General features: G+C 28.5%; 3 protein-coding genes across 7 annotated transcripts; 1 reads left to right on the top strand and 2 right to left on the bottom strand.

The window, feature by feature from the left end:
- Positions 1 to 432: 432 nt before the first annotated feature.
- Positions 433 to 2,569, top strand: LOC105832626 (ketohexokinase). Of its 2 annotated transcripts, none has more exons than XM_012673744.3 (4): positions 433 to 787; positions 1,334 to 1,658; positions 1,729 to 1,988; positions 2,064 to 2,569. In XM_012673744.3, exons 1-4 carry the CDS (start codon positions 651 to 653, stop codon positions 2,533 to 2,535), a joined length of 1,194 nt encoding a protein of 397 aa, XP_012529198.1. In that variant the 5' UTR covers positions 433 to 650; the 3' UTR covers positions 2,536 to 2,569. The 2 variants fall into 2 exon arrangements, with proteins under 2 accessions (XP_012529198.1, XP_012529199.1); XM_012673745.3 differs by having other exon boundaries at positions 435 to 787; positions 2,085 to 2,569.
- A 1,457-nt stretch (positions 2,570 to 4,026) lies between these two features.
- On the bottom strand, positions 4,027 to 17,024 carry LOC105837148 (short-chain dehydrogenase/reductase family 16C member 6). 3 transcript variants are annotated; one of them, XM_028192529.2, is made up of 9 exons: positions 16,207 to 17,024; positions 11,709 to 11,804; positions 9,747 to 9,894; positions 7,714 to 7,868; positions 7,415 to 7,592; positions 6,423 to 6,552; positions 5,924 to 6,044; positions 4,856 to 4,981; positions 4,027 to 4,194 (listed from the first exon to the last, which is right to left on the bottom strand). In XM_028192529.2, the coding sequence occupies exons 3-9, from the start codon at positions 9,885 to 9,887 to the stop codon at positions 4,125 to 4,127; spliced, it is 921 nt and encodes a 306-aa protein (XP_028048330.1). In that variant the 5' UTR covers positions 9,888 to 9,894; positions 11,709 to 11,804; positions 16,207 to 17,024; the 3' UTR covers positions 4,027 to 4,124. The 3 variants fall into 3 exon arrangements, with proteins under 3 accessions (XP_028048330.1, XP_036140551.1, XP_036140552.1); XM_036284658.1 differs by lacking the exon at positions 4,856 to 4,981; XM_036284659.1 differs by lacking the exons at positions 4,027 to 4,194; positions 4,856 to 4,981 and adding an exon at positions 5,338 to 5,380.
- Positions 17,025 to 17,833: 809 nt separating this feature from the next.
- On the bottom strand, positions 17,834 to 24,874 carry LOC105837147 (short-chain dehydrogenase/reductase family 16C member 6). 2 transcript variants are annotated; one of them, XM_012681668.2, is made up of 8 exons: positions 24,775 to 24,874; positions 24,165 to 24,311; positions 20,797 to 20,951; positions 20,439 to 20,616; positions 20,080 to 20,209; positions 19,868 to 19,985; positions 18,225 to 18,347; positions 17,834 to 17,997 (listed from the first exon to the last, which is right to left on the bottom strand). In XM_012681668.2, exons 2-8 carry the CDS (start codon positions 24,303 to 24,305, stop codon positions 17,928 to 17,930), a joined length of 915 nt encoding a protein of 304 aa, XP_012537122.1. In that variant the 5' UTR covers positions 24,306 to 24,311; positions 24,775 to 24,874; the 3' UTR covers positions 17,834 to 17,927. The 2 variants fall into 2 exon arrangements, with proteins under 2 accessions (XP_012537122.1, XP_036139911.1); XM_036284018.1 differs by lacking the exons at positions 17,834 to 17,997; positions 18,225 to 18,347 and adding an exon at positions 19,578 to 19,702.
- Between the last annotated feature and the right edge of the window lie 1,596 nt (positions 24,875 to 26,470).

Below are 26,470 nucleotides of genomic sequence, written 5' to 3'. Positions count from 1 at the left end.
TAAAACAAATTCTTTTTTATTGAACATACCCCTTTATAAAAATATAATACTGGACAGTATTAAATTAATTATAGTAACTCATACTTATTTTAAGTATTAAAAGCACTGTTGTTAGTATTTTTAATACTCAAGATAAGTAATAATTATTGCTAATTTATTAGTCCCCAGTAAAAGTATCCAGTATTACATTTTTATAAGGACTATTAGTTCGAATTTCGGTTAAACAAACAGTAAGTTGTGAAATTAGGTAAAAATTGCATATGTGACTAACTTCAAAGGGCGCTACAAATAATAGAATTTATTCAAGCAAAGTATGTCAACTTGCAATTGCAATTTGCAATCAGTCGCGGTCGCAGTTCGTTGACTATTATATTATTAGCTTGTTCTTTTTCGCTGCACTGCTGTGCACTGCTGCACTGGTGCAACAGGTTAAAGTAAGACAAAAATATTTTTTCTCACTCTAACTTATTGCACCAGTGTAGCAGTGCAGCGAAAAAGAACAGTCCATATAATTAAGTGATGTTTACGTTTAATACGTGGTATCTTGCCGAGATAGGGATGGTTGCTCAATAAAGAAGAGAAAGAATAAGAAATTCATGCGTTGAAGCTGTGAGAGACGGTATCGTGAAGAGATTTATCTGCATGCAGACATGACGTCGAGTTTTCACGAAGAAGTCGTCAGCCAGGAATCATCGACGGAAACGCTCAAGATTTTATGCGTGGGACGCGTATGTCTCGACATCGTTCAGATGTGCGTGCAATTTCCTTTGGAGGATTCCACTCAGAGGTTAGTGACGTCAAATTACCGCTCAATATGAATCCATTGGTCACGGTCTATTGGTTATCTTTGATTGATCGCAAGTATTTAAACGTCTATACGACAGATTTCGTTAATTCGAGTTAAAAAAATCGAACGATAAAATTTATTGCCAACTGTACAGATTATTCCGAATTTATTATTATTTTAATATATATATTGCTTAATACTTACGTAATATTTACGTATTATTAATTAAAAAAACTAAACATATATTTTACGTAAGTACATTAAAACTTACAAAAAATGAATAAGAAAAACAAAATAATTATTTTATAAAACTAACTAAATATTTCTTTTTCTTATTTTCTCTCTCTCTCTCTTTTTCGGTAATATGTGCTAATTTTCTAGAAAATCTTACGAAAGTTTTTTAATACTATACTTTTTTACTATCTCTTTCATTTAAGTTTTAAATTATTAAAAAAAATAATTTACAGTACAATTTTTGCTAGATTTTAATTTTTATTTAGTCATTTAGACAACTGAGAATTATCTTATTATAAACACAATTTTCAGATCTACTGATTATAGGTGGCAAAGGGGGGGCAATGCATCCAACACTTGCACTGTACTATCATTAATAGGACAACCGTGCGAGCTTCTGGCTTGCTTGAGCGCAGATGAACATATTAGTTTTCTGCAAAATGATCTGCGCAAATATAAAATTGATTATTCCCATTGTCCTTTGATAAAAGGCATTCGGTGTCCAATCGCAACTATTATATTGAATTCAAGCACTGGATCTCGCACAATTGTATATAATAATTCAGGTTTGCCTGAGTTAACATTAAAAAATTTCGAGCAGCTTAATTTAAAGGAATATAGTTGGATTCATTTCGAGGTGTGTCTTATAGACAATAATATAGGAAATATACCTTTGGCAAGGCAATTGAATCATTTTCTGTTTTTAGGGAAGGAATGTAGAGGAATTGCTACTTATGATACAACTTGTAAAGATTTATAATAACTCTTTAAATCGCACGGGTGATTGCGCTACTAAAAATCATATCCCAATTACAATTAGTGTAGAGTTAGAAAGTCTGAGATCAGATCCCAGAGTATTAGATTTATTACCGTATGTTGACGTAGTATTTATAGCAAAAGAGTTTGCTAAGAATTTGGGTTATAACAATATGACTGAAGTAATACGTAACATCGGCCAAGACGCTAAGTAAGGAATACCTAATTCATTTTAATTAATTTAATATTTATGTAAAAGATATATCAACATGATATTTTGATATAGGAGAGATGAATGTTTTTTTAGAGGAGTCATTATTTGTGCTTGGGCAGAGGAAGGTGCAATCGCTCGTACTCCGTGTGGTGCAACAGTACGATCACCAGCTTTCCCACCGCAGAAGGTGATCGATACTTTAGGTGCAGGTGACACATTCAATGCAGCTGTCCTGTATTATTTGAACAAGAGCAAAATTGAGTTTATGCATAAATATAAAGAAGAGGGAATTTGTGTGTATGATATCAATCAAACGAAGGATGATAGTTTTGATAATGATACTACAATTAAAGGAGATGTTAAGAAAAATTTAGATATAGAAAATTTAGAATACAATCGAGTAAAATTTATTAATGAAACCATTTTGCAGAAAGCTATCAAATTTGCATGTTATATTGCTGGCGCAAAAGTAGGATTAAGAGGATACGATTCTCTTGATATAATTTCTAATGATATTTTACGAATGAATTTTTCAGAACGTTAAAATAGATTATGTTTTATACCAGGGATTTTAGACAAGAACAAAATATATAATTTTTATGTATACTGTGTAAAGTTATATAATATAATATTTTGTAATAAAAAATATGTTTTTTTACAAAATAAACACATTATATACATATATTCTATTTGTATATTAATTTGTGATGTGAAAGTAATTTTTTATTATTATTTTATTAAATTTAATTTTTAATTAAATGAATAATATATGTATATAATATATAAAAAATATACATATACATATAATGTATCAAATAATTATATAATGTGAAATATTCTGTATAATGTAAGGGGTTACATCTACCTTAGACGTCCGAAACACAGGTTTAATTTTGACATTTTATTCCTGCTAAACGGATAGTGGGAATTAAATGAAATTTTGTGTGATATTGATCGATTTTGTCGTTTGATACAAAATGACGATGAGTCAAAATTGAAATTTAAAAATAGCGAAAAAATTTTGTCTTTTTATTTTATGTTTAATGAAGATCGATAAAAAAAATAGATCGTCACCGACAAAAAAATGTTTCTGAGAGTATTATGTAAAAATTTGAGAACGATTCATCGATTGGTTTTTGAGATCTCGTGGTCATCGTCTTTGAAAATCGTATTTCGAGAAAAACAAGTTTCAAGTTTAGTTCTGCTATTGTTAACAGCCAAATTTTGCACTTTAGTAGGCAATTCTGGGATCATATGAGGTAACAACGAACAATAGAGACCCGAAACCAGTACACATTTTAAACCAAACGTGATTGGTTTAAAATGCTAAAAAACAAAATGTCTACATGCATGCTACTGCATATCCTCGGAAATAAAATCACCTTTCTTTTTACATCATGAAGACAAAAGCTGTCAAATGCTAAAAGTTAACTAATTTAAGGGGTTACACCTACCTAGCGGGTAAAAAAAATTGATTTTTTTACATTTTCTCAAAACTTCAAGTTTCGAGAATATATAATGAAAGTTTCATGTCAATATCTGCAAAAATAACGGAATTATAGAGAGTTGAGTAAAACGGGATCGAGTGCTCGAATTCTACTACCTGACGCGGCCAGATACCCAAAGGTTACAGCCCGCACAGTATTCTCCTGTGTGTGCTTGTTTTGGGAGGCACTGGTACTGGTTTCGGGTCTCTATATGTACATACATATTAATACATAAGATGATTTATGTATTAATGTATGTAATTATGTAACTAAATAATAATAATAATTCGCAAAACGCGTTACTTTTATGAAGTAACGTTCTTTGATATTTTGTATGGATGATTTACGTTAAAATTAAGAAAAGAAGAATATAACACTTAATATCTCAGTTTTGATATTTATTTTGTCAGATGAACATTTTTGCTGATTTACAAAAATCTTAATTATTGCAAAATTAGAAATAAATGTTTTAAAACATTGTTTACAAATGTTACAAAATGTTACAAAAACTGTTACATTATTTGATAGAAGATACTTTTTAGTTTGTATTTATATTTTTAAAGTTATTTTTAGTTTTTACTTAAAAAATACGATTAAGTACAAATATAAAAATAGTATATCGGTATTGACATCATTCCTTTACTTTCTAATCGTCTGGATAAACGCCTATGCCAATGAAATCCATTATGTACTTTATTGCGTTGTCCGGTAAAATTCTGAAATAAAAGTTAAATTCTTATTATAGATGGTAATGATAATACAACAATATTTATCAGCAGGGATCGCTTATTGTCACCAGTAATTAAATCAAAGAATATACAACTATGTAGTCGACTGACTGGCTAAGTTCACTGTAAACATATTAGTAATATATTAATTATTAAGTTCTTCTGTTAAATTAAATATTTACATTGTAAATATTTAATTTAATAAAGGAAGTTAACAATATTTACAATTAGTATACTAATATGTTTACAGTAAATTATTCTGCTTATTGTCGAATATGTAGAAATGATTGTGTATGTGTGTGTGTGTGTGTGTGTGTGTGTGTGTGTGTGTGTGTGTGTGTGTATTATTCTATATATATGTATATATACACTGAGAAAAAAATATTGTTGATTTGATAAAATTTAACTAAATTAAAATTTTAACTGAAAACAAAAAAAATTTTAACTAAATTAAAGTTTTGTTAGTTCAAAAATTTATGCATTTAATTAAAACCTTAAATTTTAATTTAAGTATTTATAATATTTATATAATTAATTGAAATATATAAATACTTGAATAGACAAATTTTAATGTAATTGGAAAATTTAGTCAAATTAACAACTTTTTTTTCTCAGTGTATTAACATTTCCATTTGCAAAATTTACATACCTTATAATCTTTATTATTGGTAGCCAAAACCAAGGTAGAGTTATATTTTCATAATTTCGTCTTTGCGCATCAATTATTAACGAAGCTGCTTCTTGTGGTTTATAACCTCTCATTAACCACGGAAACCTATATATTTATATACATATATTATATATATATATATATATATATATATATATATATATATATATATATATATAGTGTGTGTGTGTGTGTGTGTGTGTGTGTGTGTGTGTGTGTGTGTGTGTGTGTGTGTGTGTGTGTGTGTGTGTGTGTGTGTGTACGTGTGCGTGTGCAAAGCATTCTCTGCACCATATGGGTTTGCGACTGTGCGTATTTGGTTCGTGCGTATTTGGTCCGTGCGCATTTGGTCCGTGCGCATTTGGTCCGTGCGCATTTGGTCCGTGCGCATTTGGTCTGCGCGCATTTGTTACTGTGTCCATTTGGTCTGTGTTCGTTTGTTACTGTGTCCGTTTCACTCAACCTGCTGTATCCGTTTATTACTGTGCGCATCTAGGACTCACTCTAAAGGATAATAGGAAACTAAAGTAACGATAAAAGTAACGGTTGAATTCGTTACCGTTACTATAAAAATGTAACGACGTTATCGTTACAGACATAAAAAAGTAACGATCGTTACTGAAAAAAAGTAACGAAAACGGTAACGGCGTTACAAGTAACCGTTACTTCCCAACCTTGTGTATATATATATATATATATATATATATATATATATATATATATATAGAATTTAATTATTTACTATCGTAAACATTGTAAATATTTCATTAATTGAATAATGTTATCAATAAATAGAAAAAAGTATTACTACAATTAAAAGTATGTACTATATTATTAAAATAAAATTTTGATTTTGCCGATTATGGTAATATGTAAAAAAATGTACTGTGCATATAGTATTGTAAAGTATTCGTTATATTGTTAATAATATGAGGTAGAAATATTAAATTCACAAAAAATTATTATTTAGCACTAAGATTCATTGCAGACCGAATAGGCAATCTTATCTTTATCTTTATGTGCAATGGGTTATTGTTACAAACTTACCTAATTTTTGGCTTTTTAACAAGTCCAGTAAGCACTAGAGACGGATAAATAGTAGTGAATTTAACAGAGGACTTTCCATGACTTAATACACGTAATTCCTCAGATATAGCTTCCATTAGTCCTGTAATACGGTTATCAATTAGAAATATTATAAAAGTATATTTTATTATTATATGTATATATAATACATCTCTTTACACTATCAGAGTGTTTTATTAGATTTGTGTGTAAAAAATATATATATGTATATAAATGTATATAAATATATGTAATATATGTATAATATATAAATTATATATGCATATATATAATATACATATGTAGGAACGCGTGTGTGCGCGCGCATGTATGTGTGCTTGTGTTATATGTTACGAGCGCGCATGTATATGTATTTATACATTTATCTTTATTTATATAATTTATATTGTTTATATTATTTATATAATATTATAATAATTAAATATGAGCTACAATAATATTATTACTAAATATAAATTACCTTTGATTGCAACTTTCGAAGGGCAGTAAATCGTCCCATAAGGACTGCCTACAAGTCCTGCTACTGACGAGAGTGCTACAACATGACCATGATTCTTTTCAATCATACTTGGTAAGAATGCTTTCAACGTCTAAAAATAATACCTTTGTGAATAATTTGTAAAAAATTAACTATGTATATACTTGTAGTACACGCCGTAAGTATGTTTCAATTATGAGCGGCACATTAACACAGTTTGTGTGTAAAAATAATATCTCCAAGATAGTACAATATTTATAAAAAATAGTTATACAAATAGATTTTAGATAGAAAAAGAAATAATTTGAAAACTTTTTGAGAATATTTGATACCACCTTACCTTACAAGTTTTACAACTGTTATCTTTTTTATCTTTTCAATAAATTTTTAATTATATTTGTTATGCATATCTCAAGAATTTCTGCTTATAATATGATTAATAGAACTCTATGAGTAACAAACTTGTACTGACGAGAATTATATCACATAAATATTTACTGAGTTCTTTAAATGATAGTTTATAATTACCTCCTCTCCGCTCTATATTTTTATTTATAATAAATAAATAATAAATCTATTTATATTAAATATTGTATAAAAATATTTATATAATTTATATAATTTAAAAAAGTAAATAATAATAAATATTTATGAATGTTTATCATAAATATTTATTATAAATACTTTGTCTGGGTAGTTGCGTTAACGATTATCTTTCATATTTTATAATTTTGTGACATGCGTCTTTCATAACAGAATTCCTCCGATTTTGATGTTTCTTGTTATTTCAATGACATGTTAAGAAATAAAAAAGTTAATTTTTTAAAAGAGATATTTTATTTCCTTAACGCATGTAAGATTATTTATAAAAAAATATGTATCTCTTATTTCAGTCTGAGTTATAATATAACCAATGTTCATCAAAATTAGAAAAAAACTCATGCATTTATTTCTGTGTTAGATATTTTACTTGCCCAATAATGCCCTGTTAGATTGATGTTTGTGATTCGCTCAATTTCATCGAGACTGTGATTTAGGAATGATTTTGCAAACCCTATACCGGCATTATTGATCAAGATAGTAACGTCGCCTATTTCTTTTTTTACTTTCTCGGCTACTTTAAAGACTTCTTCTCTATTTGCTACATTACACCTGTGAAATGTGAGGAAAGTATAATTAGTGTGATAATAGACATTTAGGCATATATGTCTAACTTTTTCGAGTGATCTTTTTGTTTTACTGAGTTTTGTAAAAAAAAGTAGTGTCAATTTACCGATATGCATACACAGAGGTTCTTCCCATGTTTTTAATATCATTTAGTGTTTTATTATTGTTTTCTTCATTAATATCCCAACATACTACTGTTGCTCCTAATGAAGCATATCCAATTGCTAATTCCTTTCCTATACCATGAGCTGCTCCTGTTATCTGTCATAATATATATGTTTACATTCAATATATGTAAAAATTATGTAAAAATATAGTGTGAATTATAATTATTAAACAGTTCAGCGTATCAAATTATTTTATAATTTTATAATTTTAGTGTTGGATTGATTATTAGTTTATCCGTCCGTTGGTCTGCAAGATTTCTCAGATATGGTTTAATTTTTTCAAACCTTGTTGTCGCCAATAAGTACATACGGAGCTCTATGGAGGCAAACATGAGTCGATTGTGAGGGAATAAAAAATTATGGTATTTTTTTTCGCAATAAAACCAGCATATCTTTAAAGAACATCTTTTTAAGCGACTTGTAAATATTAATTTTCCGACCGATAAATGTTTTAAACATATCATTAAAGTAAAAGGCCCTATACGATCTACATTGAATTTTGGCAATGTGTATAATTTTTTTATTAATTTAATATTCTTAGCTTATATAAACTGTGCGCCGACAGGTTTCGTCAGTATTGAAACACAGTTACTAGGTGAAATATAATATGCTTACCAACATCATGAAATCCCTTCTTCCTCGAAAACTGTAAATAAATTTATTGCGAAAAATAATATCTCAGTAGGCCTATTCTGTAACTCGTTAAGAGGTATTCGGTATCATTATACAGTTGTTGCGCAGATATTTTATATGGCAAAAAAGCTGCGCAACGACAGTATAACGATACCGACACCTCTTAACGAGTTACAGAATAGGCCTACAGTCGGGGTTCGAACCTGGATCTCCCATCATTCCGTGACGGCATCCTAGCCAATTTGACCACCGAGGCATATGGTATTATTCTTCGCATATGTTTAGCCTAATCGTGTTTCAAGACCGACGAAACCTGTCGGCGCGCAGTTTATATGAGCTAAGAATATAATAGAAAAATTATACTTATCGCCAAGATCCGATGCAGATCGTATAAGGCATCTTACTTCAATGATATGTTTAAAAAGAGTTTTAGTTTAGAATTTCAAACACAAGTTTTCCTATCTGATCAAACAATATAAGTTGTGAAGAGCGATGGAATCTCTCTTCACAACTTATATTGCTTGCATCTAGTAATAAAAAAATTAAGATTAGAGGGGAAAATTTAAAAACGTTTAAGAAAGTATTTGTATGTAATTGTGTAATAATACAAATGAATGAAAAACATTAAGAGAATATCGCCAATAAAAGCCAGCACTAGGTGTACTTATGCAAATCTTTACTATGAATAAAATTCTCACGTTGCAACGTAAACGTAATCAAATTAAATATATAAATATACATTAAGTCCGTATACGTTTCGACTCACATTTCTCTTCAGTGCTATTTAACGGCAAGTACACTAGAGTCGTGAGATTACATCATATGTTTTGAACCAAGATACAAAACTGTCAAACTATGAGGTATTCAAGTTCATGTTTAATTCGGAAAACAACAGTAAAAGAAAAAACACTCTTTTTTGATACTAATAAAGTCAGTGCGCTTGTGCGTACAACAATGGATGATTTAACTTAATTTAATTGTTCTTTAATTATTCTTTTTGTATCGTATGTAGTATATAGATTAATAATAAAACAAAACAGTTGGTTTAAGTATATTCTGATTTTTTATAATGAACATACGACTTTTATGTTAGTTTCATGTTATGATATACTTAAACCCATGAATTTTGCATTATTTAATTCATATACTGTAAATGCTTTTCATGTTAAAAAATATTACAATCTCGATTAAGATTGTTCGAAAAAGATTACAATTTTTGTTTTAGGATTTTTGAAAATCTTTCTTTTACTTTCGATATAATCTAACATAATAAAAATAATTTATCTTTATAAATTTTTAAAAATATAATTGTTTTATATATTAGAAATTTTATACATACCAAAACGATTTCACCAGTTACGCTCTTTTTCTTCGGTGGAACAATTGTTGTGTATATATTCTCACAAATATAATATGTAATTTTCAAAATAACTAATAATATCTCTACTAAGAGATACAAAATATCATATGTTTTCATCATAATTGATCTGAAAAATTAGTAACTTTTTAAAAATAAAGCTGATATTAGTTGATATAAAAATATATGTTAATTTATACATTTATTTTTCTTCTATTAGATAGCATATTTTCTTACAATTATACTTTTATGTATGTGGTTATGCAATTATGTATTTTATTTAATACTAAAATGCATTTAATTAATATTAATAAAATAGAAGGTAGTATTATGGTCCTTTATTTACATTTTATATAATTATTTTATTAATAACCAATATTTTAAATTAAAATTCAACACACATACATTTCCATCTACCAATGTGTTGTTCAATTCTCAAAAGACTCAAAATTATGGTAGGGTAAGTTAGGGTATGATGGCCATACGGAAAAGATGGCCAATGGCTATAATTTCTCCAATAATTGCTAAATAATGTGTTCTCGTAATTATTTTCAAAGATAATTTATATTTTTAATTTATATTTACTCTAATTTATGTGCGTATACTATTCGAAATAATGATATTGTAGATGTTACATCACGTTTTTATTTTTGACTGCCTGCAAAGTTTTTCACGTGTTCATTAGAAACTGCCACAATGTTGAATAAAATACAGTTGTGCTGTTGCAATGAACGTTACCCACGTAACAAAAATATGTAAATTGTAATGTGCAATTATATATTTTATTTCCTTTTCTATTTTTTAAATAAATACTATGATTATCTTTTTTAGTTTGGGCAAGATAGCCCATGACATTTTGGGGTAAGTGTTTATGTATATATTTTATTAAAAAAGACGAGAATTAAGTTATGCACCTAATATTTTAATTTCACATATCATATGTATTTTTTTATACTAATGACAATGAATTAAATTGATCCTAACTTGTGTGAACATTTAATATGAAAAATATTTAAAAATAAAATTAAATATGTGATAATATGTAGCAATAAAACTAAATATGTAAAATTATAAGTTTTTTCATTATTCTATAAATGTTAAGTACATAAAAAATGTAACCAACTGTTCTATAATACTATGGCCATCTTTTCCCTAAAAGTTGTGAAAGATGGCCAATGTTAATATTTCAATATTTTGATAATAAAAAATTTTTATTAAGTATTTTCTCTTTAACGTCGATAGTTTTACATACTTAAAGCTTTAATGAAGTAATATACCAAATGCTATTAAAAAATAATAAAAATAAAAGTATGTTTTTTGCATTTAAAAAAACTATGGCCATCTTACCCGAGTTTACCCTACACTGGAATCCCACGTTAGTCAACTTTGCGTTAGTAGAAACTATCACCTCCACATACACTTGTCGCAGATCAGTTAGCATTGCGTAGTGTGTAATTTGTGTAGTTTTGTGTTCACGTAGGTTAAGATTTGTGCAAAATTGTGATCTAATCACTTCATTAAAAAATGACTAATATTTTAGAAAAACAAAAACGAATATGCTTAACATAAAAATAAAATTTGCGATTAAAGCTGGATTTTGTCTAATAATATTTTTATACATATTAAAAAATTTTAAATACATTTTTTAATTTTATTAATTAAGTGCTGAATATATTTAATTTTGAAATATAATCATAAACCGACTAGATGACAGTATTGCAACGTCCTTGAATTTCACGGAGTGGAAATGAAATCCAGCAATAGATCACCCCGCGTTAGTAGACTAGAGCCGTGAATAATCCATTAACGCGGGATTTCAGTGTATAACTAATACTTGAAATGTTATTTATAAAAATGTAATAACGCTGCATAATAAATCAACAAGAAATCGGAGGAATAATATAAGAATCAATAAAGAATCGAAAATAGAAATAAGTAATGTACCTTTATTAGAATTTTAAAAAGGTGTAGTTCGTTCAGAAGAGTATCATAGTCAACTGCTGTCGGCAATAAAAGAATATTGGATTGGCATATCTTGTTCTGGAAAAATGTAAACTTTGATCTTTTATCTTGCTATAATTTCTTTTTTTTGTTTCCGTTTACGTATTGTAATTGATTATTTTTACATAGTAATAGTTTTTTATAGCTTTGTGACGCGAGAATGATTAAAAGATACGGTAATAACACGTGTCTTATTTAAATATATAAACGTGGAGCGTGGGATTGATCCTGTATGCGAGTATGTATACACTCGACGTTTTTATCACTTATTAGTTTTTTGTAATACGCTTGTATATACACTGCAAATCCAAGTGTGTAGTTAAGTGTAATTTTTACACACTTAAGTGTGTACAGTCATGTAGTCACTTTTTACGCGTTTGTACGTGTGTAATTTTTTTACACGGTTTATCTGTGTAAAATTAGATTTCTGTGTTCTAATTTTATACGCTTTAATGCGTATTTTTACACGTTTATACAAAAAAACGGTCACCCATATGCACACTGCATATTGAAGGCTGACATATGAATATTTATGCGATTAAATATATATTTAAGTGCATTATTTGCACTTTTTTACACTAGAGTTTGAGTTTTTAGAATTGTATTAAAACACTAATGTAGACGAAAGATAATAAGTAGAGAAGAAAACATACAAGTAACCAGGATTGAATAGTCACTAGAAAGTTAAAAGTTAAATAATAAAATTAAAAAGTTATTAATTTTTAACTTAGTTTTGTTAATTTTAAATAAGTTAATTTTTAACTTTTAATTATTTTTTTAATTAATAAATTTTAATTTTAACTATTTCTTTTAGTTAAAAAATGTTAATTAAGGATAAGCAATAAAAAAACCAAAATTAAACTAAACCAAACAGTCTTTGTTCCTACATATAATATAAAGCAATTTTTTGGGCCTGTATTTACATCGAAGAAATATTAACTTTTCCAACTTTGCAAATAAAACACATAACATACACGTACGAATTTTAATGTTGCAAAATAATTACAATATATTTAGTTTTAATTAATTTATATGGTATAAAAGTTATTACAAAAGTCTATATATGCAAGGGAAGATATTTGATTAATAATTGTATTTTTTTATATCATGTATCGTCAAGAAAGACTCTTGGATTTTGTGATATGTGACTTCAAATCTTGTTTGTATCATTTTTTAACTGCACTGTAAAAAATTTATGTAAAATTACAACTATAATAGTGAGTAATTTTAAGACTAACTATTATAGTTGAATATGTTCACTCTCTGAAGACTTTTTATACTTACTACTGGTTTCTAAGATTAAAAGTTTTACCAGACTTTTTATAGAGAGTCATGTTCAAAAAAGAGTAATTTGAAATCACAATTGCATTATTGTAAAAGTAATATGTCACTATTACTAAAAGTGTATAAATACTTTCAGAAAAGATATTTTACTCTTTTATGTATTATAGAATAAGATTAACAGGAACAATTGTAATTATTGTTAAGAGAAGAATATTTTATTTACAAGAAAAACTTTTAAGTCTAGAGTAAGGTAATTTTGCTATTGTCCCATTAATCTATACAAATAAAAATGTAAATGTTTGTTCCTCATCTAAGATCTTCGTAAGTTTTTCACCGATTGCTTTGAAATTTTGACACAACGTTGCATTCGTAACCGAGAGTGTTCTTATGGGGTCTGATTTTTGAAATACCGTGTATTTCAAAAATGATGGCCATAATTTAAATTTAAACAATATTTTTTAAATGATACTTTTTTGTAATTTTGACACAACGTTGTATTGAATTTAGTTAGAAGTACGTGAATAAATGAATATTAGATTTATTACGGTCGTTTCATAAATGCAAGCCTTTAATTTGAGAATGTTTCTTTTAGCGTGTATATGACAATTTAGAATCAATGGCAGGATTTGAAATTTTGACACAATGTTGCATTCGAAAACGGGAGTGTTCTTATGGGGTTTGATTTTGGATATACCGATGTTTCAAAAATGATGGCCATAATTTAACTGTAAAAAATAGTTTTTCATTAATATTATTGAAATTTTGACACATTGAGACGGGGAGAGACGGGGAGAGACCGGGAGTGACGGGGAGAGACGGGGAGAGACCGGGAGAGACGGGGTGAGACCGGGAGAGACCGGGAGAGACGGGAAGAAACGGGGAGAGACCGGGAGAGACGGGAAGAGACGGGAAGAAACCAGGAGAGACGGGGAGAGACGGGGAGAAACGGGAAGAAACCAGGAGAGACGGGGAGAGACGGGGAGAAACGGGGAGAGACCGGGAGAGACCGGGAAAGACGGGGAAAGACGGGAAGAGACCGGGAGAGTCAGGGAGAGACGGGTAGAGATGGGGAGAGACGGGGAGAGACCGGGAGAGACGGGAAGAGACCGGGAGAGACGGGAAGAGACCGGGAGAGTCGGGGAGAGACCGGAAGAGACGGAGAGAGACTGGGAGAGACGAGTAGAGACGGGAAGAGACGGGGAGAGACCAGGAGAGACAGGGAGAGACCGGGGGTGACGGGGAGAGACGAGGAGAGACCGGGAGAGGCGAGGAGAGACGGGTAAAGACCAGGAGAGACGGGGAGAGACGGGAGAGACCGGGAGAGGCGAAGAATGTTTCTATTGTGTTTAAATTAAGGTAATAAGAAAAATAAAGGGTGCATTCCGATATTCACTGCCAGTACTGACAGTGTTGTGAGTACGTTCCAAAATGCGCTGCAGTAAACTTTCAATGAACTTGTGAAAGCGTGTGACGTCATCGATTTTGTCGTCACTTCCTGCTTTTGTTACTGCGGTTGGCGAGGTAAGGCATTTGCAGTGCAGTGATTGTCGTTCCGTTATAGGGCGAAGAAAGTGTTATAAGCAATTACGGAACGCATCGCTAACATTGCTTTACGACGACACGTTGTTAGTACTGGCAGTGAATATCGGAATGCACCCAAAGATGGCTGTTATTTTATTGAAAAAATGAAACTTATTTAAAACAGTCTTTTGAATGGATTTCTAAATCCATGGCAGCTTTAGAAAAAAAAGTTAGAAGTACGTGAATAAATGAATATTAGATTTATTAAAGATAAATAAATGCTTATTTAAAAATAAAATACAAAGAGCAACAGTAAAGCAAGGCTCTTGAAAGTTAAACAACAAAAGCAAAGAAAATTTGAAAAAAACGTAGCATAAGAATAGAGAGCCACAGCAACGCGTGGCAGGGCATAGCTAGTTTTTTCAATAAATTTAGATTAAACAATAGACCATTTTGTGACAAATCTCATAACATTATTGATTTAATAATAGATCGGTCTGAAGAAAATTTGATTAATTTTTTTATATTATAAAGAGAGTCCAGGTAGTTTGTCTTTTGTTTCCAAAATATTTCACAAACCGTTTCTTTGAAACGTTTATAACCGGTTTTTGAAAACATTTTTGATTGAATAATATAACTATTCAAAAAACGTAATAAAAATAATTAAAATCGCTTATTACTTTATTTGCAAAAAGTTTGCTTTTTTACGAAATTAATAAATAAAATAATGCGCATATCTGTGTATATATTTATTTCTAAAATGTTTTATTCAATTTTAATAAAAATATATGTTTGCGTAAATATATTCTAAATACATACATGCTGCGTCCGTACGTGTGCGTGTGCGTGCGCTCGCGTGTATGTGTATTAATCTCGTCTTACTTACTGAATTGACGAAATGTCTTTATGATGAACTTATGTAGATTCTTAATTTATCAATTCAATTTGATATTTACTAGGTAACTTGTATTTTATTTAAGACAGATTAATAACTATCATAATGGATTTTAATACAAATAAAAAAATATTTCTTGTATAATTTATTTCTTGTATATTTTCTAGTTTATTCGAATTGTTACTTAAAACGCAGTTATTAAATTGAGTGAATCAGAATATCAACTTAATATTAAGGTTTAACTCAAATGAATATGTTTCAAGAAAGTAATGGTGCGTAGTTTGTAAGAACCAGAAAATGTACAAATTGCATACAAGAAATCTTGCTTTAGCAGTCAAATTCGCTATTGACTATTATTGACCGTCATTGATGGTTTATCCCGTTATCTCGACTTGAATTGTATATAATACATATATAATATATAGCAGATTTATATCAGCAGATTTACATCACTGATTCTAATCAAAGTATGAAAATATGGTTGATCATAAAGCCGAGCAGGAATATCAAAATAAAAAATTTTTCTTCAGGAAGCAAATAAGTATGAAATAAATTGACTTGTGTCAATGCTCAACCTCGACAACATACAGTTGTTGCGATAATAAAGCTGTGACATTATGAAATAAATATTTATAAGTAATGGAATAGTTGCATAATGTAATACTTGTATTTAAAATAGCCAATTAGCAAGAATTATGTATGTATGTACATGCGTTTTCGATCAAAGATAAAAAGACTTACCAATTTTTAGATGATTAGACGAAAATAGCTCCACAGGAAAAATAATATCGTATCTTTCTAAATAATCATCATCGGCAAACTAATAAGTCCAAACCGTTCTCCAAGCTCATTTAAACAATATTTACTCAATGAAATTCTTTTTTAATCGACTCAGTGTAGAATAATCAAACAATTAAATCGAGTTTATGATGTAGGAATACAAAGTTTAACATTGCTCATAATGACAGTAGCAGAATGGTAGTCAATAAGAAATTGATTATACAATCGTGAGATTTAAAAGTTGAGTGCCTTGTATTGTATCACGTTTACTCGTGCGAGATATAGATAGAAACTACTAATACTTATATGACTAATTTTAGAGACTGATGGTGTGGGAATGCAATAACAATGTTAGATAACATGTTAATTTTAGCAATAAATTAATTGTAGCAATTTGATAATGTGTTAAAATAATTACTGTATTGTATTCTGAACAGGGATACTTTTACTTGTAAATAATTATTTCTTATGTAAAATAATTACTATACAATGCAACACTATTTATTATACAATATTACAACACTATTCAATATTAAGCAATTTTTTAATTATTTTAAATCTCTTCTTCTTTTACGATATTTATCTAATTTGTTTGTCTGAAAAACGTTTCCTTTATATTGATAAATAATAACAAAATGTAAATATTGGGAAATTATATAAACTACTTGAAATAATGAAAATACTTATAGCCAAGAGTTTAAGTTTAATGATTAAAAAAGATTACAAATATTATTGCAATTTTTCATAAGTATTTTTTTAACCTTTGAAAGTTTAATGAAATGTAAATATGTATGTATGTAAAATTCTTACATGTATTAAAAATAATCTAATTCAACATCAGAATTAATGAAATATGTTATCATTAATTATAAATTTTTAAGGAAAATAAAAAAATTACATTAAAATTACATCAAAATTAAATTTTATTTGATTAATTTTAATTTTACACTGACATAAAATAATGTCAAATTGAAAAATACGGCATATATAAAAATAAAAAATTCACACATATAAAATTTAGTTCTTTTGTCGCTAATTTATTGTCCTATTCCGAATTTTGTCGCTCAAGCCGTTTAACAGGAAACGACGTTTGAAAGGGGTGGGGCCAGCTTGCCATCAAGCTAGCCTTCTCCCCATAATAAAAAAACGTATTCAGAGTGCTCAAATTGAAAAAATAAAGCCAGATTTGTTGCTATTTTGTCTAAGGTAGCGCAAAAACATTTTGGAATTATTACATTGTCCAAGTTATACTCATATGTACTTAGTGTTGGTTTACAAGTGTCTTTTAAAAAATGATCCATTTCCAAAATGTTTTCGCACTATCCTAGAGCAACAAAATAACAACAAATTTTGATGTACTCATTTCTTCTATTTGAGCGCTTTGAATATATTTTTTTAAGTCCGGAGGAGAGGGGCAGCTTGACAAAGGTTCTGGTTTTCCCAACAGATAGTTGAAAGATTTTGTTACTTGCATGATTGCGGTCTTAAAATTTTCTGTGAACAATGCCCTTTCAAGATTTGTAATGCTCGATTTTGTCGCTCTTTTGTCGCTTACAGGGGTCAAAAAGTTATATAATTAAAATCTTTATTCAGTTTTTGTGCACTTATGTAATGCATAATGATGGATTTTTTATTGCAATAATAAATGTTATTATATAATTTATAAACTTTGTAAATATTTTTTAATGTTCTGGATAAGCACTTACATCGATAAAGTCCAATACGCACTTTAATGCTTTGTCAGGTAAATGTCTGAAATTATATTTTTATTATAGATATATAAATTATAATATAAATGTATTTAATATTATTAATATTACATCATAAACGTTTAATTTCTAATTTTTTGAATATATTTGAATATATTTGGAAATATATTGTATGTGTGTATGTGTGTATGTGTGTGTGTGTGTTGTGTGTGTGTGTGTGTGTGTGTTATAATTAAATTTTTATTTGTAAATTTTAATGACTTTACATACCTTAAGATTTTAGAAACGGGTAAAATATACGAAGGTATGCTTTTGTTTTCATGATTTCGTCTTTGGGCATCAATTATTAAAGCTGCTGCTTTTTGAGGTAAAAGTGGCTTCATTAATGAAAATCTACAAAAATGAGTAAATAAAATTAAGCCATTTGCTACTAATAGCTATAAATAATTTTAAATCATTATAAATATCTTATTAATTAAATAACTTTACTGATGTAAAGAGGATCCGAACAAAATTACCTTTTTTAAAAAAAGGTAAAAAAAGTGTGTGCGTCCCTAAAAAAACTATTATATTAGGTAAATTGTCTTACTGTCCTATTATTTTATTGTTTTCTCTACACAAATAATAATATAAAGTAAATGCGCCAATTGTAAGAATATTTATACAAAATTTATTTATTATAATTTTTTATTAAAATATTTAATAATAAACGGACTTGATGATCAAATAATTGAATGATTAAAATCAACTAACGGGATTATAATAAAGCAAAAACTTGGCGTTCCCGGGTCGCATTTTTTCAATATTTCCAAGACTATGTTATTGATATCAATAAGTATAATATATACAAGAATGCGATTAATGTAGCTTGGGTTTTGTTTTACTATCTACCAGTTTTTGCTTGATTATCTGTTTTTATTGATAACATTTTCATTTATTAAATAACTTTTTGATAGATTTTATAAGATTTTTTTAAGTCTTTTTTTCAAATGTACTTGTCCAATTGTATCGATCTTGTCCTATTTTTGAATGCGTTTATGTACTTGACATATTTTATTTGTAAAATTTTTGATGGATTATCATTTTTTCATTATTTTATTTCTACAAATAATTTCCATATTTTTATTGTTTAACATTGATGGTTCATTGCGTTTTAACGACTCGGGCACGCCAAGTTTTTGCTTCACTATAATCCCGTTAGTTGATTTTAATTATTAAATTATTTGATCATCAAGTCCGTTTATTATTAAATATTTTAATAAAAAATTATAATAAATAAATTTTGTATAAATATTTTTATAATTGGCGCATTTACTTTATATCATTATTTGTGTAGAGAAGACAAAACAATAGGACAGTAAGACAATTTACCTAATATAATAGTTTTTTTAATGGACGCACACACTTGGCGCCTTTTTTTACCTTTTTTTAAAAAAGGTAATTTTGTTCGGATATCATGCATTTTGTAGTATTAAGCATCTTATTTAGAATATTATATATTTTTGCAATAAAAAATTATTATATATATTGATAATTTACTATACTTTTAGTAAATTTAATAAAGTTTACTAAAAGTATAGTGAATTGGCCCGTGTCTCATGATTTGTTGCATAACAATAATATAAAAATATAACAATACATTGTGTAACAAAAGCGGGAAGTTGACCTTTCTGGCACAAGTGCCAAAGTCCAATCCATTACATCATCTATTAGAAGATCTATAAGAACTGTCCAATAATGTTAAAGTGCTGAAATCGGTGATTTATTCATAAAAAAGTGACACAAAAGGGACTACTTTCAACATGTAACAAAAATGTGATTTTCTTGAATATAAAGCAATATATAAAAAGAATGGGTATGATGCGTATGATATTGCCAACATTTGTTACAATAATGTAATATCGTAAAATTACCTAATTTTTGGTTTAGCCAGTCCGGTATCCACGAAGTTCGGATAAACAGTAGTGAATTTAACAGAGGACTTTCCATTACTGAGTATACGTAATTCTTCAGATATAGCTTCCATAATTGCTGCCATATATTCACAAAATAAAGTCACATTAAAAAATTTATTATAAATTTACATATATTTTTTAAATTATTAATGTTGAAAATAGGTTGGTACCTTTGACTGCAAACTTTGAAGGACTGTAAACTGTACTATAAGGACCGCACAAAAGTCCTACCATTGATGAAAGTGCCACAATATGGCCGTGATTCTTTTTGATCATACTTGGTAAAAATGCTTTCAACGTCTGAAAGTATTATCTCTTTATGAACAATGATTGTTGAAAATTTAATTATATACTTGTCTAACATAAGCTAGTTTTACATTTTAATTAGTTATATGTTTTATTTGCCAATAGCAAGCTGATAAAATATATCATAAAATAATAATTATTTATATTAGTGATTATTTCTTATATCTTATAATATATTTTTTTAATCTTGTAATCTCTAGAAATCTTCGATATTTTGCATTACCCAATAATGCGCTGTTACATTGACATCTATGACTCGTGCAATTTCATCGACGCTCTGATTCAAGAATGATTTAACAAACACTATGCCAGCATTGTTGACCAAGATGGTAACATCACCTACTTCTTTTTTTACTTTCTCGGCTATTCTAAAAACTTCTTCTCTATCTGTTACATTACATCTGTAAAATGGTACGCAAATTTTAATTAGTATTAATTTAATCAGTATAAATTTTTCAAGATTATAAAAAAATTTCTCAATTTTAATTTTATGAGTGTTTACAGATATTTATAAACATGTAAATTCTATTTGAATCATATTTTTATTCCAAAAAAGGTCTTTTTGAAAAGAGGATATCTACTTATATGCATATACAGAATTTCTTCCCATTCTTTTAATATCGTCCATGGTCTGATTATTGGTTACTTCATTGATATCCCAACATACTACTGTTGCTCCTAATAAAGCATAACCAATCGCTAATTCTTTTCCGATACCATGACCTGCACCTGTTATCTGTGATAATATATAATATACAATTTAAGTTATAATAATTACAAATTACAAAGTTTATAATTTTTTAAATATAAAATAGCATTAGTATTATATTTTTTAAATGAATTTTTATGTTTATTTTAGTAAGCAAAAGTAACCAATTTTAATAAGGCATTTTGATATAAGAATCTCAAAATCTTGTCTTAGAATTTTTTGTTTTGTTTGAAATATTTCCGAGATTAGAGGAGGTGGTAATATAGCTACCTATTTATATTTTATACAATAACTCTGTTTGATGACTAATATTTTAAATTGAAACTCAACGGTTATATTTATTAAAATGTTGTTCATTAGATTTTAAATTTAAAGTTCTTAAATATTTACTATGTTACATATTTCTAAAAATGTAACGACATTGTATAATGGGTCGAAGAGAAAAAGGAATGGTAATATATGGCTACTTCAAAAATAAATGTAAAAATTAGTTTTGTTTAAAAAACATATTTTGTTACAAAATTATATATTTATATAAAATAAATTATTAGGTTAGAAAAAACTATAGTAATTGTAAAAAGAAATAAAGGTAGATAGATTCATATAATAAAGGTAGGATTTTTAACATTAATTCTCAGACCGATAAATGTTTTAAACATATCAATAAAGTAGAAGGTCTTTATACGGTCTGCATCGGATCTCTTGGCGATAAATATAATTTTTCTATTAATTTAATATTCTTGGCTCACATAAACTGTGCGACGACACGTTTCGTCAGACTACAAACTCAGATACTAAGCTAAACGTTGATGCTTACAAGCATCGTAAAATCCTCTATTCCTCAAAAACTGTAAATTAATTTATTACGAAAAATAATACTTTATCTTGATCAATTTTAAGTTTACGTAATCTCTTCCTTTTGTCGCAATAATAATTTATACATATTACGAATTATTGGTTAATAGTACTATAGAATGATAATCGACATAGTGAATAATTTTTTTGGTATAGAGACGATCGACAATGATTTATTATACAATAAGTCTAACAATATACAATACGTCTAACAATAACAATATACAAACACGCTTAAATGGCTACATTAAAAAAATTATATGACATTATTTAACTTTGTATAACTCAAAATATGTACAGTTGAATAAAAAGTTAAATAATGAAAAATACCCCAGTTTACATTTGGGTGATAATGCGTTTAAATTTAAAAAGAATGAGGAACCATGTGTAATTAAATGTTAACATGTACCTTAAAAAAAGATTCGAAATTTTTAAAAGTAAAAATACCTTATAACAAAGGTTGGCTACTGTATATTGTTATATTAGCGCCATTTTATAATGGCAGTCTACCAAACAAATAATTTCATAAATAATTACTAGAATTTGTTATGGCCACTGTAAATAATATAGGCAAATATATTCTTCTCTATTATCTATCATCTATTTTTACTCGTTTCAACTTGTCTTCTTGAAAAAGGAAAAACAAGATTTCTTTGTGAATTAAACATCGTGCTATTTTTTTGTGGGTGATAAACTTGATAAGATAGATACATCTTAATTAAAATTATAAAAAATGTTTATTAATTTACATAAGAATTAATATTTTTAAATTTTATATAAGGACATCTCGAATACTATATACGAGACCGTCGATTAATTTTTAAGGAAAATTTAATTAGTACTTTTACTTGTATAATATATTTATATCAAAGTCATGATCATCGAAACTGTGTCCCTTATTGTAAATAAATACCGGTAATAATATTAAGTATGTGCGCAATAAAGTTTGTGCGCAAAAGTTCATGCATGCAAACGTACATTGTTTTTTAATTTTTTATTTGTGCGCAAAAAAGCTTGAAGGAAAAAAAATTGTATGCGCAAAAGGTTTGTTGATAGACGATCTATTGGCATTCAATGCTGTTAATTTATTGTAGATAATAGCCGATGGTATCAAACGTCTCGACATAAAATTCATGAATCTCAAGAAGTGAGTTGTTTTCATCGAGAATAAACCTAGGTATAGGTATTTCTATTTTTGCTTGAAGATATTATTAATCAATGTGCTTAGAAAAAATGAATATATAAATAAATTATTAGAGAGTTCCAGTTCAAAGTTTAGAATACAAGTTTGTTGATACATTATTGTGATACGCAATTTATGATAATACTTATATAAGATTAGAAAGAAAAAATCAGAAATAAGAAAACTTAAAGCAAATATTGAGTTGTATTTCATTTTACATTGAAATAATCTGTATAGCTACATTAATTTTGATAAAGCAACAATATTGCCATTTACATTTCATATTAATACAGAGTATAAGTTTGCAAAATTACGAGAGAGTATAAGCTGTAGTGGATTTCCAACGAATTATTCGCTTTCATTGATTTAAAATTCAAGTATATCAATGAAAATACTATGAAATGATTCTCTGAATGTTTTCAATCAACTTTTAATTTTTTTAGCTTCGCAATTTATGTAGTACAGTTTAAAAATTTATGTGAAAAATTTTAGTTATGAGCTATCGTCGACCATCCTTAGTCCTCATCGCTCGTGTTTCCATTATAGCCGTGCGTACATTAGCCATATTTCACTATTTTCCGACAATAATTATAAGAACTGTACGCATGGAATCGAAAAAATTTACAGAGCTTTTCGTCTTCGATTTTCGTGGACTACACGATGATATAAATATTATGCGGGGGTTTATTAATATTTTTTATAACTATACACATACTAGAGAAAAAGGTGGCAATACGCTTGTCACATTTATATTTTGTTTAATAACTTTGTTAATAATTAATGTTTTAAATTAAAAATTTGATAAAAAAGTATATACACTGAGAAAAAAAGTAATTGATTTAACAAAACGTTTAGTTGCGGGCTGCCAACAGAAGATATACTTAATACAATAATATTTGCTGTTAATGCAAGTGCAATAACGTTGATTGGACTATGTATTTATATTGCAATACCATATATTGTTGTATTGAATATATCTTTGTTGGCAGCTTGCAACTAAAAAATTTTGTTGAATCAATTACTTTTTTTTCTCAGTGTACATATTATTCCGCTTTATAAATTTGTAATGATGGGCTACTGAACAAATAATTTTATATAAATAATTATTAGGTAGAATTCTTTATTTAATGATGGAGCTATTATACGAGACCATAATACCTGCGGAGATCATATTACTTTTTTTTTAAGAATTTCATACTTACTAAAACAATTTCACCAACTACACTTTTCATTTTTGTTGGAACAATCAATTTGTATATATCCTCGCAAATGTAATACACAATTTTCAAAATGAGTAATAATATCTCTGCTAGAAGATACAAAATATTGTATGTTTTTATCATGATTGTCTGAAAAAAAGTATTTTCAAAAAATTTGTATAAAAGAATCTGGGGCAGAATGGGATAGCGAGGTAAAATGGGACAGTACTATTCTTTTTTTATTGCATGATGTAACCGTCGAGATGTGAAAATTCGTGAACTGCTTCAACACGTCGTGATAAGACAGGAAACTTTGTAACGAATTTTCTACCCCGGGTTCTCTTATATATATATATATATGCATGTGTGTGTGTGTGTGTGTGTGTGTGTGTGTGTGTGTGTGTGTGTGCGTGCGCTTGCAAATATATGTATAACAGATGTCAATGTTTAAAATCATAAGTGTCGAAGACGATAAAGTTCGTTAGTTACGCATTTCATTTTTTACGATGTGAAAATGGACTGTAAATGTGATAGATTTTTTTAGTATTATGTGTTTAAAATAATAAATTTATTGAGCGAGATATAGAAACAAAAAATTAAAATTAATACTTGCCTGCTAGTGCTATAATTAAAACGTGTATTCAGTAAGTAGAACGATTGAAAACGATTTAAGAAAAACAAACTCTTTGGTCTTTGGGATCAACAACGTGAGTGATGAATGTTATGATGGGAAAATAGCTAAGAGTAAGGAGATAAGAAACAGGGAGAGGGAAAAAAGGATAGAGTAGGGAGGAGAGAGAAGAAGCGCTAAATAAATTAACATCAAATCAGAATTTAAGTCTAAAATTTTGACGTGTTCTCAGTCAAAATTATGAGACAGTTCTAATCTATGATTAGAGATAACATATGGTAAATCAAGTTTTTTATTAATGTCTTTTTTATGTTCTTTAATTTTAGTGATTAATGTAAGATATTTCATAACCTTGGCAAGATACTTTATAAACTACATCACAAGATATGCTATCTGAAACATCCTAGCCATTTTTAATCAATTGTTTTAAATTATTATTAGTGAAATACGTTATTTTGCAATTTAGATTTTGGCAATGGATGTAAAGTCCTGAGCAATAGTTTTGATAAATGGGGTTGTAAAGAAAAACCTTTTCTTTAGATTCTTGTGAGTCACTGTTATGGTCATTATTTCATGTGTATGTTTTATTGCAAAGAATTTTAGTCTATTGTATATTGTTTGAAAAATGAATAAGATTGGGTAACCATTTTCAATTAATACATTGATGATTAGATTAATATTTTTTTTATAAAACATGAGATGTGATAAATAAAACTATAATTATCCTTTTTTGTGTGAAACAGGGTGGTGAGAGAAATAATTAAGCTATCTACCTGACGAAGTCTTTTTTTGAAACCAATTGTGTATTATCTTGCTGTTGTTAAAATAATAATAATAAAATAATAAGAATAATAAAAAATTATTTATTAAATTGTAACGACTGTCTACTTTCTGTATACTGCAGTATGGTAAGTTTGTTTCGATTAACTCTTGAATTAAATCACTGCGATAAGAACGCAAGCAGAAGATATACTAATAAAGTATTTTTTTAAAGATCATATTTCTGCAAAAATTTTATCAATATGCATGAAAACATTGAGAGATAAGATGACTAATATTAACACTTTGCGATTTGCTAATGTAATAAGGAGGCGACGGAAGAGCTGAGAGAGATAAAGTGAAAGATGAGAGGAATGAGAGAGGTGACGAAAGAGCTGACAGGATTGGAGAGGAATGTGTGAGGAGGTGAACAGAGGAAGTGGAGGAGAGAGAGAAGATAGGTCCGAGGAGGTGCCAGAAATGAAGAGAGGTGAAAAGGAGATTGATCAGAGAAGGAGACAGATGGAGAAGACGGAGGTGGAATATGGAGGTAAGAAGATGGAGAGTGCGAAGGAGCGGATAGACAGGAGGAGGGCAGTGGCAGCGGAGGAGAAGATCAATGGAGGCAGGAAGGAGAGAAGAGGGATGATGCGAGAGGAGAGCGTGAGAGTGAGTAAAGAGGAAAGATAGGGGAGAATCCAGGAACGGAAGGAGATATTTGGAGGAGAGGGAAGCGAGGAGAAGGACGGGAAAGAGCGGAGAATGAAGAAAGATATAAAGATGTAGAAGAGAGCGAAGAGGTGCCAATAGAGGAAAGAAATGAAAGAGAAAGAGGCAAAGGTGGTGGGAGAGGAGTGAGGAGCGGTGGAGTCTGGCAGAGAGGGAAGAGGATGTGTGTTGTAGAGAAGGCGAGGAGGAG

The sequence above is a fragment of the Monomorium pharaonis genome, chromosome 3, assembly GCF_013373865.1.
Source record: "Monomorium pharaonis isolate MP-MQ-018 chromosome 3, ASM1337386v2, whole genome shotgun sequence".
In the NCBI taxonomy this organism is placed as follows: Eukaryota; Metazoa; Arthropoda; class Insecta; order Hymenoptera; family Formicidae; genus Monomorium; species Monomorium pharaonis.
The sequence above is the reverse complement of the archived record's forward strand: the minus strand, read 5'-3'. Positions and strand labels throughout refer to the sequence as shown.

What these genes read in the sequence shown, in the direction of transcription:
- LOC105832626 (XM_012673744.3), top strand. Translation starts at nt 651, where the DNA reads ATGACGTCGAGTTTTCACGAAGAAGTCGTCAGCCAGGAATCATCGACG. An exon ending in ATAGTTGGATTCATTTCGAG is followed by an intron (nt 1,659 to 1,728) that starts GTGTGTCTTATA and finishes TTCTGTTTTTAG; the next exon opens with GGAAGGAATGTAGAGGAATT. An exon ending in AACATCGGCCAAGACGCTAA is followed by an intron (nt 1,989 to 2,063) that starts GTAAGGAATACC and finishes ATTTTGATATAG; the next exon opens with GAGAGATGAATGTTTTTTTA.
- LOC105837148 (XM_028192529.2), bottom strand. Translation starts at nt 9,887, where the DNA reads ATGATGAAAACATATGATATTTTGTATCTCTTAGTAGAGATATTATTA. An exon ending in ATCTAACAGGGCATTATTGG is followed by an intron (nt 6,553 to 7,414) that starts GCAAGTAAAATA and finishes TATTATTTTTAG; the next exon opens with ACGTTGAAAGCATTCTTACC. An exon ending in GTTAAAAAGCCAAAAATTAG is followed by an intron (nt 4,982 to 5,923) that starts GTAAGTTTGTAA and finishes ATAAATATATAG; the next exon opens with GTTTCCGTGGTTAATGAGAG.
- LOC105837147 (XM_012681668.2), bottom strand. Translation starts at nt 24,305, where the DNA reads ATGATAAAAACATACAATATTTTGTATCTTCTAGCAGAGATATTATTA. An exon ending in TAGTTGGTGAAATTGTTTTA is followed by an intron (nt 20,952 to 24,164) that starts GTAAGTATGAAA and finishes ATATTATCACAG; the next exon opens with ATAACAGGTGCAGGTCATGG. An exon ending in CCCGTTTCTAAAATCTTAAG is followed by an intron (nt 17,998 to 18,224) that starts GTATGTAAAGTC and finishes ATATAATTTCAG; the next exon opens with ACATTTACCTGACAAAGCAT.